Here is a 17,745-nt window from a genome sequence, read left to right as displayed (position 1 = left end):
GGGGATGAGCATGGCCATGCACCCACCCCGCATACATTGGGAAACTGTACTCCAGCCCCCTCTTGGAGTCCCTAAGCAAGGGTTCCCATTAACCTAGTTTTGATTCGTTCATGTTACTGGAACAAGGACCAGCCACACAACTAGGGCAGCAATTTTATCGGCACAAGTGGGGTAATGCTGGGAGGTAGGACGTTTGTGGGTTCTTGCAGGTTCTGGAAGGTACCATCACTGAAATGTAGGGAAAATGCATGATTGCAGGCAAGGTTTGAGCTTTGCAGAGCAGTGTGGGTAAAAAAGTTCATGGGATCCACCCAAATCACACCATCATGGATTCCCCCAGGTGTTTAGTTTTTAAAAATGTGCAGGTCTGCTAGGCTTCCTCTGTGCTGGCTAATTTAGGGACCATAATGCACAGTTACCCACTTTGTAAAAAGGGGGTCAGGTTTGAGCGGAAAAATGTGAAGTACTCATGTTGTGTTTTGGGACATTTCCTGTTGCGGGCTCTAGGCCTTCCCACACAAGTGGGGTACATTTTTATCGGAAGACTTGGGTAGAAGGAAGTTTGTGACTTCCTGCAGATTCCTGAACTTTCCACCACAAAAATGAGAGGAAAGTGTTTTTTCCAAAGTTTGGGGTTTGCAAGGGATTCTGGTTAACCTCTTCCATGCTGGTGACGGAACGGTTCCGTCACGAGCCACGGGTGGGCTGTGCTGGTGACGGAACGATTCCGTCACGGCCCTGCCGCCGCGCCTGCGCGGCGCGAATTCCGAGCCTGCGCTGACGTTCTGAAGAACGGGCGGGGCCATGACGGAACCGTTCCGTCACAAGCACAGCTCACCCGCGAGCCGTGACGGAGCGGTTCCGTCACAAGCACGGAACCGCCGCGCGGCCGCCCCACCCCCTTAGCGCTGCGGCGGAATAGCCGCCGCAGCGAAGGGGTTAAACAACCTGGGGATAGCAATGCAAGTCACCCATGCTGGGTTGCCATAGGTGTATTTAAAGATGTACTGGTTTTCTAAGTTTCACTAGGTGCCGGCTGAGCTAAGGCGCAAAATCCACAGCTACCCACTTTGCAAAAAAGGGGTACGTTTTAAATGGAAAACAGAGATGTATCCATGCTACGTTTTGGGCCATTTCCTGTTGAAGGCACTAGGCCTACCCACACAAGTGAGATACTATTTTTGGAAGACTCAGGGGAATACTGGATTGAGAAAGTTTGTGGCTCCCTGTATATTCCAGAACTTTCCATCATAGAAATGTGAAGACAATGTTCTTTTTAGAGTGTGAAGTTTGCAAGGGATTCTGGATAAAACAGCTGGGCGAGAACGACGCACAACACCCCATCCTGGATTCCCATATGAGTCAGATTTTTTTATTTTTTTACAGGTTTGTAAAGTTTCCCTAGGTGCTAGCTGAGCTAAGTCCCAAAATCCAAAGTTACACACTATGCAAAAAACAGGTCAGATTTGAGTGGGAAAATGTGATGTATCCATGTTGTGTTTTGGACCATTTCCTGTTGTAGACAATAGACCAATCCATATAAGTGAGGTAGCATTTTAATACGAAGACTTAGGGGAATGCTGGGAGGAAGGAAGTTTGAGGGTCCCTGCAGATTCTGGAACATTACATCACAAAAATGAAGGTGTGGAAAATGTGTTTTTTAGTCAACGTTTGAGGCTTTTAAGGAATTCTTGGTACAACAACCTGGCAAGAGCCATACAAGTCACCCTATCCTGGATTCTCCTAGATGTGTAGTTTTAAAAAATGTACAGGTTTGCTAGGTTTCCCTACGTGCTGGCTGAGCTATGGCCCAAACTCCACAGTTACATACTGTGCAAAAAACGGATCAGTTTTGAGTGGAAAAATGTGATGTATCAGTTTTGCGTTTTGGGCTGTTTCCTGTTAAAGGCACTAGGCCTACCCATACAAGGGAGGTACTATTTTTATCGGAAGACTAATGGGAATGCTGGGTGGAAGATGATTATGGTTCCCTGCAAGTTCCAGAACGTTCCATCACACAAATGTAAGGAATTTGTTTTCTCCCTAAGTTTGAGGTTTTCAAAAGATTCTGGGTAAAACAACCTGGTGAAGCGACGCAAGTCACCCATTCTGGATTGCCATAGGTGTCTAATTTGCAAAAATGTACAAGGTTTGCTACATTTCCTAGGTGCAGACTGAGCTAAGGTCCAAAATCGAATGTTCAACTCTTTGCAAGAAACAGGTCCGTTTTGAGTGGAAAAAGATCATGTATCCATGTTGTGTTTTGGGCCATTTCCAGTTAGAAGCACTAGACCTACCAACACAAGTGAGGTACCATTTGTATTGGAAGACTTAAAGGGATGCTGGGTGGAAGGACGTCTGTGGCTCCCTGCAGGTTCCAGAACTTTCCATCAGATATGTGAGAATTGTTTTTGTCTTTTTGTCAAAATTTGCAAGAGATTCTGGATATAACAACCTGGCAAGAGCCAGGCAAGCCACCCTATCCTGGATTCTCCTAGGGGTCTAGTTTTTAAAAATGTACAGGTTTGCTAGGTTTCTCTACATGCTGGCTGAGCTATGACCCAAAATCCACAGCGACATACTTGTAAAAAATTTTTTTTTAAAAGGCCAGTTTTGAGTGGAAGAATGTGATGTATCTATGTTGCGATTCGGGCCATTTCCTGTTGCAGGCTCGAGGCCTACCTGCACAAGTGAGTTAGGATTTTTATCAGAATACATGTGGGAGCATAGAATAGTAGGATATTTGTTATTAACAAATGGATTTCACTGCATGTGTGCCTTTCAAATGTAAGCCAGTGTGTAAGACATTTTGAATAATCCCTCTAAATCATGTGCTCCTATGGGTAACCACAAATGTTGATATGTACAAATAACTGCTGCTCCTAAATTCCATATGTAGTAACCATTTTAGAAATGTATAGGTTACCTTGATACCTATTTTTCACTCTACATATTTTCACCATATGGATTGGTCTATACTCAGTACACAATGAAAATCATTGTACGGTGCAGCTTAGTTGTTGACTTTGGGTACCTCAGGTTCTTGGAGAACCTACAAACCCCATATATCCCCACAACCAAAAGAGTCTAGCAAACGCAATGATACATTGCTTTTATAAATCGGCCTGTGTGACAAAACTTTATAGATAAAAACATTATCACAAATGGTTGTTTTCTTCCTACTCCTATGGTTGTTTTCTTCCTACTCCTTTCACTATTTCAGCATTTAGGGCCTTATTAGGATGTTGGTCAGGGATTATCATGTCCTTTTCCCACAGCCTTTTCATTGTGGTCCCACAACCATGGAAAGGTTGTCGTAAAGGAATTTGGGGGTCTCTAGCAGGACCCCCGCCCCCTGTAGGCCTCCGTTATGTGGCTAGGAGGGATGCAGGAGGTGCCACCAAACATTCATATAGCACATGGTGCCTAGCCACGGTGCATGTATGTTTGCACACATGCCTTTTACTATGGCGATTGGCCGCAGCACATGTTGGAATAGTGAACTACATGTTTCAGACCACTTACTCTGCGGTTGTATCATAATATGGCAGGTGGAACCAACGACTACATGTTAGGCAGTCTCCGTCCCACCATCGTAATGAGGCCCTAAGTTTCTTTGGGTAAATCTTGCAGGATCTACACATAGAACTCTTTGCTGAATTGGGAATGTTGTCCACTTTTCAGAAATATATAGCTTTCCTAGATCACCCATGGGTTTCACAATGGTTGCCACCACAAACAGAAAGTAGGTTAAAAGCACAAAAAATAGGAAAAATGGGCTGTATCTTTGAAATATGCCAAAATTGTGGTAAAGAATTTGTTTTTTTTATTCCGCTCTGCATGTCCCTGAAAGCTGGGAAGATCGTGACTTTAGCACAGCAAACCATTCATTGATGCTATTTTATGAAGTAAATAACCAGACACTTGTATCCATAGTACTTTTCCCCCCTATTTTTCCCCCAAAACTCAACATTTAGCTATACTGTGGCTATTTTTTTAGTCACAGTTACATAAACAAAGGGAATCCTACTGACAGTGTTTAAGGGAAGTGTTACCCACGGTGATGTGGGAGCACTTAGTGTTTTTTAAAATACCCCTCACACACCAAAAGGCCCCTTGGTGTCATGCTTCATCATAGGGGTCTTCGCACCCCTCTAGCGGGATGCGGCGTGCTACGACTACGCGGGAGCACTTATAGTAATGACTATGTGTGGTGCGTGTGATGCAGGTGGTAGGGATACTTATGTGAGTGGTGGGATTTAGTAAAGAGTTAAAAAGATACCTGGCTCGTGGGTGTATTGGAAAAAACTTTATTCACAACCCCGGGCTGGTACTACTAAAAGAAGTGAAGTGCGAGGTTCAATCTGTCGTGTTAATGGACAGTACCTCATGTGTGCGTCGACATGTTTCGGAGCATGTGCTCCTTCTTCAGGACGGGGGCACAACTTCCCCACCTTACTCACGTTTCACTAGTTTGTAACTCAAAAGTTTTTTGTATAAGTAACAAAAAGTGAAAAAATTATTTATGTGTATAAAAATATAGGCTATAATGTGCCTCAGAGTTTTTGCTCAAGTTCAATGCAATTTGCATGGCCTGAGAAAAGAAAAAGAAAATGGAGAAAGTCATCATGGTCATGGGTAGCTCAGACAGGTGCAGTCACCTGGAACAGACCATTTGCCCAATTGGCCCTTTAAAAGAAGGACTGACAAGACATACAACATAGAGAACACACATTTTGTCACTCAGATGAATATAAAGGAAGTGTTGGTCATACTTAATAGGTATAGCTTGCTTGCTTCATGAGCACTCTAGAACGTCTGGGGGGTGATTGCCATTAGTGCAATCTAAGTAAAGAAACAATCTGGGTTTTAAAATCATTACTTACTTAGTCATATGGAATGCTTGTGTTGCGAACACCATACTCACAAACTCGGGATGAGTTGTCCTCCGTCTTACCCCACACGCTGCTCCGCCGGAATTAATTTCAAAGTCTGTCGTGTGTGGTATTTATACTCGGTATCCCAAATTAGTGATTCTGGCTTGTTAACCCAAGCGGATGTGATGGTGTGCCCAAATAAGGGTTATCCGCCCTTGATTAGTAAATTGTTTAGATAATTATGGGTCCTTTTACGGGAGGTCCGGTAAAGCGTGATCTCTTCTTAGCCCCGGGTTCCTGCGCAAGCGCCGGTAGTCTTTCTCTGCTCGCGCATGCTCGGTTCCATATATTCTACAATGCGCATGCGCGACGGATAGACGCGATTCCTAGCGCATGCGTGCTTTCATAAGAGTATTCGGGCTGCACGTTTTTTAACAAGGAGGCAAATTACAAGTTTGCTATGAGAGCCGAGGGGGAGGTTTTTAATGTATATGTTCAAGTATTTGCCAAACATGAATGTTTAGGTAGAGCCATACATGTATGAATTAAAAACACAATTTTTAAGACACAACAGAACAAATATCCATCACCAGTTTCAGGGCTTTAGTGATATCTTGTATTTGGCAGATTCTATTGCACGTGTTTAAGTCATCATTTCTCTATTATCAGTAGTACATTAATGGAAGTAGAGATATTCTAAAGGTGGTGAGTATAGCTACTAATGAGACAGCTGTCCCCAAGGGACATCATCATTTAGTCCCTGGATGTGCGTACCCAGACGGAACACCCATCTTTGTTCCTTTTGAAATAAGCCTGCTTCTGCTGGCAGTTGTTCAATGATTGTCCATCTTAGATCATTTACACAGTGTTGTGTTTCGAGGTAGTGTGTCGCCATTTTAGTTGTACTTTTTTTGCAGCGCACATTGCTCTTATGCTCGTTTATACGTGTTTTCACAGCTCTGGTGGTCATACCCACGTATTCCAAACCACAGGGGCATGTGATCAAATAAATGACGTTCCTGGTGTTGCAATTCGCAAATTGTCGCTGTTCCCAAGTGGTGCCATTCCTGAATGTCAATACACTGCTCTTTTGGGTTAGGTGGCAGCTACTGCAGTTTCCACATGGGAAGTGACCTTGTATCCCAATGGTGTTTTGCCTTATCTCATTGTTGGGTTTTGGTCTTGTATGTACCAAAATGTCTTTAAGGTTTCTACCTCGGCGGTGTGCGTACATCGGTTTTTCCAGGTTAAGTGTGCCACAGTTCAGAATACCCCAATGTTTATTTATGATTTTAGAGACTTCATTGGACACGGTGGTATAGGTAGTGATGCATATTGGTCGTCTGTTTTTGTTTGTCTCCTGTTGTTTGTCCTCCAGTAGGGCTTCTCTGTGGTTGTTTTTTGCCCGTTTCATGGCTTTGTTGACGATTTTTACTGGGTACTGCCTCTGTATTAGTTTCTCTTTCAGGTCATTGGCCTGTGTCTTACACTCAGTTAGCTCAGTGCAGTTGCGTCTAAGGCACAAAAATTGGCCGTACGGTAAATTTTCTCTCAGGTGTCTCGGGTGGAAGCTATCATATCTTAACAGACAATTCCTTGCTGTGGGTTTGAAATGGGTTGTACTTTTGAGCCTGCTCCCTTCGGTGTAAATGTTTAGATCCAGAAAAACCATTGATTGGTTAGAGACTGCGCTGGTGAATTTCAGGAATGCATTCTGATTGTTAAGCCATGTGAGGAAGTCGACTGCAGACTGTTGGTCACCGTCCCAAATGACCAAGACGTCGTCGATATACCTTTTCCAGGTATTGATGTTTCTCCTGTATGGGTTATTTGCATGAAGAATTTTGGTTGTCTCCAAGTGGTGGACATAAAGTCCATCCAGACTTGGAGCAAATGTACTACCCATGCTGGTACCATGGGTCTGTAGGTAAATAGTCGATTTATATTGAAAAAAGTTTTGTTGTAATGCCAAAGAAATGCACTCGAGGACTAGACCCCTTGGTGTTTGGTACTTTTTCAGTCCCCACCAGGAGAATCCACAAATCTTGGGTACCTTTAAAATCCCAAGGATGTTGGTGAAAAAAAGGACATACATTTGGCATGGATACCTAATGTGGACACAAAGGTATGGAGGCCTAAGCACAAATTACCCCAAATAGCCAAAAAGGGCTCAGCATGGTGGGGGGATGGGGAGCCCCAGCAGTCAAGGGGTTTACTAGCATCCAGGTAAATTCATTTGCTGTTGGCACAGTCAGTCGCCAAATAGTACAGAATTTCTTGTATTTAACAAGCAGCCTGGTAAATAGTGACATTTCTCTGCTATTTGCAAGGTCATTAGCCAAATAGTACATCATTTCTGATATTTAGCCAACAGCCGGGTAAATAATTAAGTTTACTTGACATTTGCATGGCTGTCAGCCAAATTATACATAATGTCTGCTCTTTTGTTAGCATCTGGGTAAAGAGTTCATTTTCATTGCCATCTACTTGACTGCTGGCCAAACAGTACATAATGTCTGTTAGTTATCCACAGGCCATGAAATAGCAAAGTGTTTTGCTATTTGCATGACTGGTGGACAAAGAGTAAATAATCTCTGCTATTTAGCTAGCGGCCCAGTAAAAATCAAACTTTCTTAGTTATTTGTATGGCTGCCAACTAAACTGTGTAGAATCTTTACTATTTAGCCAGCAGAGCCTAGGCTAACTGTTAAAAAATGTCTGCAATTTAGCCAGTGGGCAGGTAGTTAGTTGAGAAGCTCGTCAACACGCCCACCCACAGAGCGGGTCACACCCTCGACCCCGTCTTCGCGGGAGAAATGACATCCGGTTCAGCCACACCACCCAGCCCATCTGGACAGACCACTACTGCGTCCACTTCATCTTCAACACCACCACTGCAGCCAAGCCAGCCCCGCGCCCGCCATGACGGAACTGGAGCAAGAGGAGCACCTCATCACTATCCTCCATCAAAATCCCCCCAGCAACGCAACCAACATCAAATCCGCAGTGAGGGAATTTCACCGCTGTGTCTCCTGCTACGCCGACAAGCTGATACCCCTCCACCACACCGCCAACAACACCCCCTGAAGGCAGCCTTGTTCACCATGGAACTTCAAGAAGGCAGATGCACCTGCAGATGCCTAGAGAAAATCTGGCGACACCAGAAAACCACAGAAGCCCATAACAACCACAAAAGCGCCCTGAGGAAATACCACCAGCGCATAAGAGACACCAAACGGACCTTCATAAGAGACAAAGTCCAGACCAACGCGACTAACATCAAGGAGCTGTTCAACGTCATATAGCAATTCGCAAAACTGAACTGCGAAGCCTCGGACATCACACCCTCCCAGGGACTCTGCGACAAGCTTAGTTCCTACTTCTTAATCTGAAGATTAAGGCCCTCTACAACCACTTCAGCGAATCAGCACCGGACACTACTGCCCTAACCACCACCACTGACAAGCCAACCATCAGGTCCTGGAATCCTGTGACCTTAGAACTCATTACCGCGACCATCAAGAAAAATCACTCAGGGGCCCCACGGACCCCTGCCCACCACACATCTTTCACAGGGCCACCGCTGTCATTGCACCCAAACTAGGACGGAAAATCAACGCCTCCCTCAGATCCGGCATCTGCCCAGACGAAAGAGGCAATGGTGAAACCCCTCCTCAAGAAACCCACAGCCGACCCTACGGACCTGAAGAACTATCAGCCCATCTCTCTCCTCCCCTTCGCAGCCAAAGTCAACCAGCTGACCGCCTTCATCGAGGAAAACTCCATCTTCGACGCTTCCCAGTCCGGATTTCCGCAGCAACCACAGCTCTGAGACCGCCTTCCTCGCCGCCACTGATGACATCCGAATGCTTCTAGACCAGGCTTACACAGTGGCCCTCATCCTTCTGGACCTCTCCACAGCCTTCGACACCGTCTCACATTGCACACTCATAGCCAGACTTCACGACGCAGGGATACAGGGAACCGCCATCGACTGGATCCAATCCTTCCTATAAGGCAGAACCCAGAAAATTCTACTCCCTCCCTTCCTCTCCGAACCCACGGAAATCAACTGCGGAGTTCCCCAGGGGTCTTCTCTCAGCCCCACGCTCTTCAACATTTAAATAGCCCCCCTCGCCGCCATCGTCAGACAACATGTGCTCAGCATCATATCCTATGCCGACGACACCTAGCTTATCCTCTCACTCACGAAGATCCCCGAAGACACCAGACTCTGCTTCCAGGAAGGAATGAAAAACTTGGCAGCTTGGATGCAAGACAGGTGCTTGAAGCTCAACTCAGAGAAGACCGAGGTCCTCCTTCTCCTCAGACCCTGCACCTCCGCCTGGGACAACAACTGGTGGCCCTCCGCCCTCGGGAATCCTCCCACCACAACAGACCACGATCATAAACACGGCATCATCCTGGACCCCTCCCTCTCCATGAGCCGCCAGATCAATGCCGTCGCTTCCACTAGTTTCAACTGCCTTCGCATCCTCAGTAAGACCTTCAAATGGATCCCCCTGACTGTAGAAGGACCGTTACCCATGCACTCATAAGCAGCAGACTGGACTACAGCAATGCCCTGTACACTGGAAGCAACAGGACTCTCCTACACAAACTCCAAACCATCCAGAACGCCACTGCTAGACTTGTCCTTGGGACTCCGCGTCACGAACACATGACCCAACACTTACAAGACCTCCACTGGCTTCCCGTCGAGAAGAGCGCCACAATTCAGGATCCTCACTCACGCCTACAAATCCCTCAACAACATCGGGCTCAAATACCTCAATGAGAGAGTGTCCTTCCACGTACCCGAAAGGAACCTCCGCTCCGCAGATCTCGCCCTGGCCGAGGTCCCCCACATTCACAGAAACAGAACCGGTGGAAGAGCCTTTTTCTACATCGTCGCCAAGACCTGGAACAAGCTCCCTGTGAATATTAGAAGCTCCCGACCCTGCACAAGTTCAGGAAGGACCTCAAGACCTGCTCTTCGACTGATCCGGAGCCGCTCCCCCCCATGAGCCTTGCGACCCTTATAGGTGAGTAGCGCGCTATACAAACCCCCTGATTGATTGATTATTTACATGGCAGCCAGCTAAATAGCCATCAAAATACATTTTATTGTAAGCTATTCCATATAATTATGTAATGAGTCCATAGTATGTTATTGGTTTCAGAAATCTAGCAGGATTTCGACATTCATAGCTTATATTTTCAATAAACCAGTATGAAAAAAGGCAAAGTTGCCCAACTACAGTTCCCTAGGAAATAAATATGTACTCACAACAGCCAAAGAAATTGCTCCTTGTATTGCTGAAGCCCATTCAAAGTGAAATCTATCATTTAGGAATCCACCAAGTGTTGGTCCAATAAACCCTCTAAAATGAATAAAAAGATAATATTTTAGTACAGCAAGGAATATACAAAATACAAAGCATAGGTACAGGTAAGCACACATGGTCAGGCCAACCGGCCATGCATCTTGGGGGGATAGACAAGCAGGTTGGCCCTAGTCCCCTCTTAGTTCTCAGAGCAGTTTTTAGTCCAAACATTTTCTCAGTCTCAAGCTTTTGATTTTGGTTATCAGGGTACCCTTAGCGCCACCACTAGGAATCCAGGACTGGAAGGACACCAATGAGGTTAGGACTCACTCAAGTTGGGTCAAGGTGCAGGTTCAAGTTGGTTGGAGTTGGTTCTGTCCCTGAAGATCTGATCAGGAAGCCAGCCAAATAGCCCTTGGAGACACTCTGGTGGAAAAATGCTCAGCAGTAGAACAGGACTCAAACAGCAGGACAGGCCTTTGGCGGTTCAAGACAGTCTTCAGGCAGCAAAGCACCCCTTCCAGGTGCTGCAAAGCAGTCCTATTATGTACGCAGCTGGCAGTCCTCTGACAGTCCTTCTGCAGATCTACTGAAGAGTGGCCTGAGGGTCCTAATTTTATACCTGGTGCCTCCTTTGAAGCAGTAGAAGTTTCTAGAGCATTTTCTTTGAAGTGCTTAAAGTTTCCTGCTTCCTTTGCCTCATGGCTTTCCTTTGTGTGAAGGAAGCACACAAGTCATTCAGTTGCAAGTGGGGCTGCCCCCCCACCCCAAAACCTGCCAGTGATGGCCCACTCAGGCACACCTAATACCTCTGTTGTTCAGCTGCCTCGGAGGAATAAACAAAGGTCAACTGCCAACTACTCTCAATCATATGACCTAGGAACAGGCGGAAGACACTTTTTAAAAGTGGCATTTTCAAAAGTACAATTTAAAATACAACATTACAAATAAAGAAGATTTTTATTCACAATTTCTCAGACACCAAACACAAATTATTTACAGGTTCCCAATCAAAGGTAAGCATTTAATAAATGTAATAAGGCAACTGCATGTAGTCTGCAATGGTAGGCCTTGGATATGTTTTAAGGGCCACTTAAGCCAGTGGCACAATAAGTGCAGCAGGCCCACAAGTAGCATTTAATTTACATGCACTTCGCATACGGTATACCATTTTACTATGGACCCATAAGTAAATTAAATATGCCAATCAGGTGTAAACCAATTTTGCCATGTTTATAAAGGAGCACAAGCATTTCAGCATTTGTTAGCAGTGGTAAAGTGCACAGAGCCCTAAACCAACAAAAACAAAGTCAGGAAGTATAGGAGTGGTGAATGCAAAACGTTTGGGGGTGACCCTGCCCTCAGGGTCATGTCCAACACTCCTTAAATTCTGCAGCCAAATGTTCAGGGCTCTTTGCTCTTTGCCTTTGAACTGATCAAGAATTTATGCTACGATTCTTGTGGTGCTAAGACTACATTCATTGATCTCATTGGTCTCACTGACATACAAGTTACTTTCCTTCCGTAACAATGTATCTGGTAGAGACGATTCTACCTGCAAATTCTTTAACGTTAAATTATTACCAGGTGTAAGACTGGATCCGGAAAATTTTCTTTGCCACAGCATTTTCTTTGCCACAGCATCTCTGCACGCCGGGGGGGGGGGGGGAGGGAGGGGTCGGTACCATGTGACTCCGCCCTGACCCTGGAACACCCTCCCTACCCGCCTGCGACAGACCCAGGAGCTGCTGGCCTTCAGGAGACTTCTTAAGACCTGTCTCTTTGATCAGTAGCAGCCCCCCCCCAGTGCCTTGAGACCCTCACGGGTATGTAGCGCACTTTACAAATATAATGATTGAATGATTGATTGATTGACGTTGTCCGTAGGCATGACGTCAGCAAGGTCATATAAGCCCCATCCCGCGGAGCCATCACAAACAAAAACTGTGAGAATATGGGAACAGTGTGCGAAAAAATAGGAAAAACAAAAAGGGAAGAAACGAATGGTGAGGAACAGCACCAGTCGGGAGAGTGCCAGGCACTGTGGCACCGAAGGGCAGAGAAGGGAAGAACAGAGCACAGCTACTGCGAAACAACCCTGCAAGCAAATACGACATCCTCCCTGGGGCAGAAAAGCAAGTGAAAAATGTCACAGCAGACGAAGAGGCCTGCAACCACAATCAATAAACAGTGAAGGACAACAAGGCCGGAACAGAAGAGTAACGACAATTTGCCCCAAGACAACACCAGCAAGGAGAGGCGCATCCCCTGTAAAGAACTAAGGGCCGAGGCACAGCCAAGGGACCCCAACTCAGAGGATTGGAGAGAAGTCAGGAATGTCAAGCAATGAAAAACGGAGATGAGCATAAGTAGGCCCCACACTGGAAGACCAGAGTGCAGGGACGCATAAGTAGCCATGAACGCACCAACCAATCACCAGAAAGGAAGGAGAGGATCAAACCAACAGACCGAAGCATCTCACTATGGAGGAAGCGAAAGAGGGCACTCGCAGAAGACATAACCACCCGGAGGCAGGCGAGTGGGTAAGACCAGCTGAAGGTCCTTGCGAAACGGGAAGGAAAGGAGGGTCGTGAAGGGATCTGCGGCTAGAATAGTCTCTACCAGATACATCGTTACCGAAGATAAGTAACTTGTACATCTGGCAGAGACTACTAGCCGCAGATTCCTTAATGCAGAATAGATACCATAGCCATACCCAGAAGGGAGGAGGCCCTGCGAGGGGGCCTCCCAGTAAGAAGAAACACAAGGCCCCAGCAGGGGAATTGTGAAGGGGACAAGAAGGGCGTCCCAGCCTCACCAAGCAGAAGGAAGCATTGATGAGGCGAAGGGAGGCCAGCACACCCCAAGCCCAGCCAGGAACATCCGCCAAAAAGCCCCGGAGGGACAGACAATGGCAGAGGAGTACAGAGGAAGAAAAGAATCACCCCAAGACTCCAAGGAGGGGAGGTAGAAATGGAGGTAAAGCCCTCCACAGGAAAACACACACACAGTGAAGGGGACAGCTGAACCGGCCACAGCCTCGAGTCCGAGGACAAGGCAGGAACAGCTCCACCGTCAAGAAGAGCAGGCATGAGAAGAAAGACGTAGTCACACAAGGGCTCCAGCAGAACAAGAGACAAAAGCGGAAGGACCCACGCCAGGACCCCCGGCCATGCACCAGAAAGAGCAGGCATGCGCAGCCAGCAGCTGGCAAGTACCATGAAGCCGAGCACCCAGACCAAGCCGAGCGTAAGACGAAGGCCAAGGCTAGGGGAATCCCTAACAACCCCTAAAGGGAGACTGTTCTGGACATAACTGACCCACAAAAAGAAGTGGGACCAGCCAGAAGAGAAAGACACGTAGGACGGACAAAAACCTGTTAACCAGAACACAGGGAAACACCAGGAAATCCTATCCACCCTGGAACACCAGAGGATCAGTCCAAAACACCAGACAAAAAGGCAGAAACACCACAGTGCAATGCTGCAGACGGCATACCAAGCTGGCCCAGCGATGCAGCGGATACTGAAACGACAGACCCATGAGCAGCGCAAGCTATGCCCAGACAAAAATAAGAGAGCCGTACCAGCGGTATACAGAAACGTCAGGAAAGGCGAGGAATCCACAAAAGGGAGTCCACCTCCTCTCAGCGTATGACAAAGCTATACAATATCTATAAGTACCCCACTTAGGGTATGACATGTCCCAAAGAAAACATGGGAACCACTCTTAAGGAAAGAATCCCGCATCAGAGAACAAGAACATAGGACCTGCAGTAAGACCTGCGGTAAGAACCACAGATGGCTTAGCAATCAGCCAAAAAATACACACTTGCCAAAGGGCTGAACTAGCAGCCAACAGAAGAGAGGGGCCAACCAAGGGACCCCGAAGGCACATCAAACCACACAGAGCATGTAAACGGGCCACTAAAAAAAAACGATTCCAGGAAGCAGATGGGATAACACCTCCCATCAAGCCTCAGAGGATCAACAAGCTAGTCTACGGAGGGGAAGGAGGACGGAGCCCCGCAAGGAGACGCTGAATAGCGGAGTCCGCATGAGTGTTGAATAAAAGGACCCCGTCAAAGGGCAGTTCAACCAGATGCTCCCTAATACTCTCAGGAAAAACAGCATCTCTTAGCCAAGCAAGGCGATGAAGAGCCACAGAACTGGCCATAGCACAGCCGAGAGCATCGGCGAGATGCTAGGCCGCACAGAGAATAAATGCGGCCATGGTGTCTTAGATCAGCGCTGTCACCCTCATGGGAGACATGAGAAAGAAGGGACTCCACAGAATCCCACAGGCTGGAGGTAGCCCTGGCCAACACACAAAGAGTGTTGAGCGCCCACAAAGCAGCACTGGAAGAAGCAAAGGCGTTATGCCCCATGAATCCAACCACCGGGCCTCCCGAGACGGAGGAAACAACACAACAGGCAGGGACGGAAAAGCAATCTGTAGAAGAGAGCCTTGAGTAGAAGGGTGGAAGGAAAGGCAGACTTGGACATGCGAAGCAGGACGGTGGCGATGCACGAGCGGCTGAGGCACCGTATCACCCGTGGCAGGATGCCCCCAAGCCCCCAGAAGAGAATTGACACTTCAAAAGGAAGGAACAGCTCCCGTCCACCAGAGCCCTGGTGGAGAACTTCCAAGAGATTATCTGTAGGGAATGGGGTGATGGGGTCACCCACCCGCAAAATGCCAGCGGCCGTGGAAATAGCCCGAACAAAGGCAACACTGGCCTCCGTAGGGTGCCGTGGTGGAGAAAGCAATTAGCCCGTGGGCAACGGCTGCAAACTGAGCCATTCATCCCCATGTCTAGCTACAGGGGGAAGTTGCCACCCCCGGAATGGTGGGGGATCCACAAACAAGTGGGGGACCTGAGGGACCCCTGGGAAGAAGCCGGTGGAGGAGCCAACCACGAGTTGCAGAAAAGAGGGTCAGAGGATTGAGGCCGCGGGGACGGCTAGGAGCCCTCCCTGGAAGACGCCAGTGAAAAAGCAACAATGCTGTGTCCTGTCTCTGGAGAGGAAGAAACCAGTAGATGACAAACCTCCGGAGAGGAAGTAACCTCAGGAGACGAATCAATGTCTCGATACCAGCACGGCGCCGTGGAGTTCGCCACAGGGGCAGGCACTGCATCGATCGGTGCCGGAGTGGGCACTGGCGGGGCTGAGCCGGCCTCCACAACCACGTGCTCCCTAGGAGAATGGGGTGACGTCGGAGCCGGTTTGGCTAGCGCCGGCTTGACCTCACACGGGGCAGCCGCCTACGCAGAGGACCGAGAGGGACTTGGGAAAGCACCCTGGGCCCTGCCATCCACCTGTGGCACCGCCAGGGCCGAGGAGGAAAGCCTGCGGCACGGAAATGGTGCCGGCTCTGCCTCTGGCGAGGCAGCCGCCCGGTGAGAGGGCCGAGGGGAACTCGGGGACAAGCCCTGAGTCCCGGCGACCTCCTGTGACGCCACAGGGAGCCCCGTAGGGATTTGTGGCAAGGCAGGGATGACGTGTCGAAGAGGGGAGCCCCGTAGGACCACGCCTCGATGACACCACCCTCCAACAACCTGAAGCAGAAACCTTCGGCACTGCCGGCGACTCCACGGACGGTCCCGCGCGAGGCAAGGGATCCGCGAACATCTCAGGAGGTCTCAGGAGACCGTCTCAGGAGCTGCAGAGCAGCAGCATAGGCTGTCATTTGGGCCCTAGTCGCCCCAACGCCTGGAAACGGTGGGTAGGGTGGCGACAGTGCACGGTCCGAGGTGAACCAGTGCCCTCTGCCGAAGGAGGACAGGGCCTTGGACACAAGCTGCAGGACCTACAACTCAGCGAGCAACGCCCTTGGAGCCGTGGCGAAGGGCGATGTCGCAGACGGAATCGGCGGCTCCTGGCTTCCGAGGTAGGGGGCGGATGCTGGGACAACACTGACCTGGACAAGCGGGCCAACAGCAATTTCAACCGGCGTTCCCGCCGTGAATTTGGTTTAAGGTGCTGACAGGCATAGCAATCCGTCGAGTCATGGTGCTCGCCTAAACACCACATGCAAATCGGGTGAGGGTCCGTCGCTGACATTGGACGTGCACAAGCGGTACACGTCTTGAAGCCTGAAGGCATTCGCACACTGTTCCTCAATGCAAAGCGTGAAAGAGAAGGCCTGAAAACAGGCAAGGACATGATCCGGATCCGCGTTGCACGCGTAAAAGAGAAAAACTGACCTTGGCGCGCCTGGGTGGGGCTTATGTGACCTTGCTGATGTCAGGCCCGCGGACGTCAGGGCGGAGTCACGCGGTACCGCCCCCGGCGCACAGAGATGCTGTGGCAAAGAAAATTTTCCAGATCCAGTCTTACGCCGAGGGATAATTCTACGTCAAGGAATCTGCAGCTAGTAGTCTCTATCAGATGAGTAAGCCAACATCTTACACCTACACTACAAGTGGGACAGTTTGGTCCTGGGCCTTTGGAGAGTTCCTTCACAAAACCTATGCCTCTTTTCTTGTTAAAGCCCAAGTGCCTATTGAAATAATGGACATTGTAATTGTTCCTCTCCAACTCACTCTTCTACTTCTTAAACCATGACTCTATATGTAAATGTTTCTATTATGAAGAGGTTTGCATGAAAGGCTTGACTGTGCCAATGTAGTGAGAGGCTGAGGAGGCAGCCACCTATCACTATACAACCACCAAAGTACTGAGGGTCTGAAAATAAAGTTGTCAAACTATTGCAGGGAACCAATACTTCTTAGGATGAAATCCATCACACAACCCTAGGTGGCAATGCTTCATCATAGGGTTCTTCGTCACACCCTACCCATAGTGTACGGTGTGGGCTACAACTCTCCAGCTTGAGAGGAGCTCTTTTTATTGGGTATCTCCTATGTGGATAAGTGGTATGAGTGATTGGTGCAGAGTGTGATAATGAGAAGCAAATGAGAAGAGTGAGAAAGAGTTAAACTACCTCTTGGTGGAGCTAAAACAAACTTTAATTTGTCCACAAACTGGTCGGTGCACTCAAGTAGTAAGAAAAAGTCTTCAGTCCAACAATAAATGATGTAGTCTACTTTAATCTGATTCAGCTGTTCGAGCCAAGGAGGGGTAACCCATAAATCTTCACAAAAAGACTAGTTAAAGTTGACACAGCCAATGAAAATTCCAATGAATTGTAGAATTGTACAGCCAGCATAGAACAGCTCAGCCAACACGTGTTTCGTTGTTAGGCATGGGACACCTTAGCTTCTTAAGGTACACAAGGAGCACTCTCCCTGGCGCATTACTTTGCTGCTGTATTGTAGAGCATTAACCTACTGGCTTATGATCACGGCACCATTGTGCCGGTTAGCCTGATATACTTTTTAATATTGAGCAGATTTACACTCACGTATCATCCCTGAAGAAGTCAGGGTGTTACGTGCCTATCAACGAAACACGTGTTGGCTGAACTGAAACTCAATTTTCAAAGAAAAGCTGGGGTGATATTGTGTTATGAAACCTTTACTCTATAACCATAAACCTAATCCCAAGCTCTTTCTCTAGTATTCGTGGTCTTTGTAA

At 47.9% G+C, this 17,745-nt stretch overlaps 1 protein-coding gene across 2 annotated transcripts in view; it reads right to left on the bottom strand.

Moving 5' to 3' along the window:
• Window positions 1–17,745, bottom strand: part of LOC144763557 (MFS-type transporter SLC18B1-like) — a 664,439-nt gene that overhangs the window by 60,202 nt on the left and 586,492 nt on the right. For both annotated transcript variants that reach the window (XM_078649273.1, XM_078649272.1), the window contains one exon: window positions 10,168–10,261. In XM_078649273.1, coding sequence (XP_078505399.1) covers window positions 10,168–10,261 — 94 coding nt within the window. The remainder of the gene's footprint in view (window positions 1–10,167; window positions 10,262–17,745) is intronic.

The sequence above is a fragment of the Lissotriton helveticus genome, chromosome 6 (genome assembly GCF_964261635.1).
Source record: "Lissotriton helveticus chromosome 6, aLisHel1.1, whole genome shotgun sequence".
In the NCBI taxonomy this organism is placed as follows: domain Eukaryota; kingdom Metazoa; phylum Chordata; class Amphibia; order Caudata; family Salamandridae; genus Lissotriton; species Lissotriton helveticus.
This window is presented reverse-complemented; position numbering and strand designations above follow the sequence as displayed.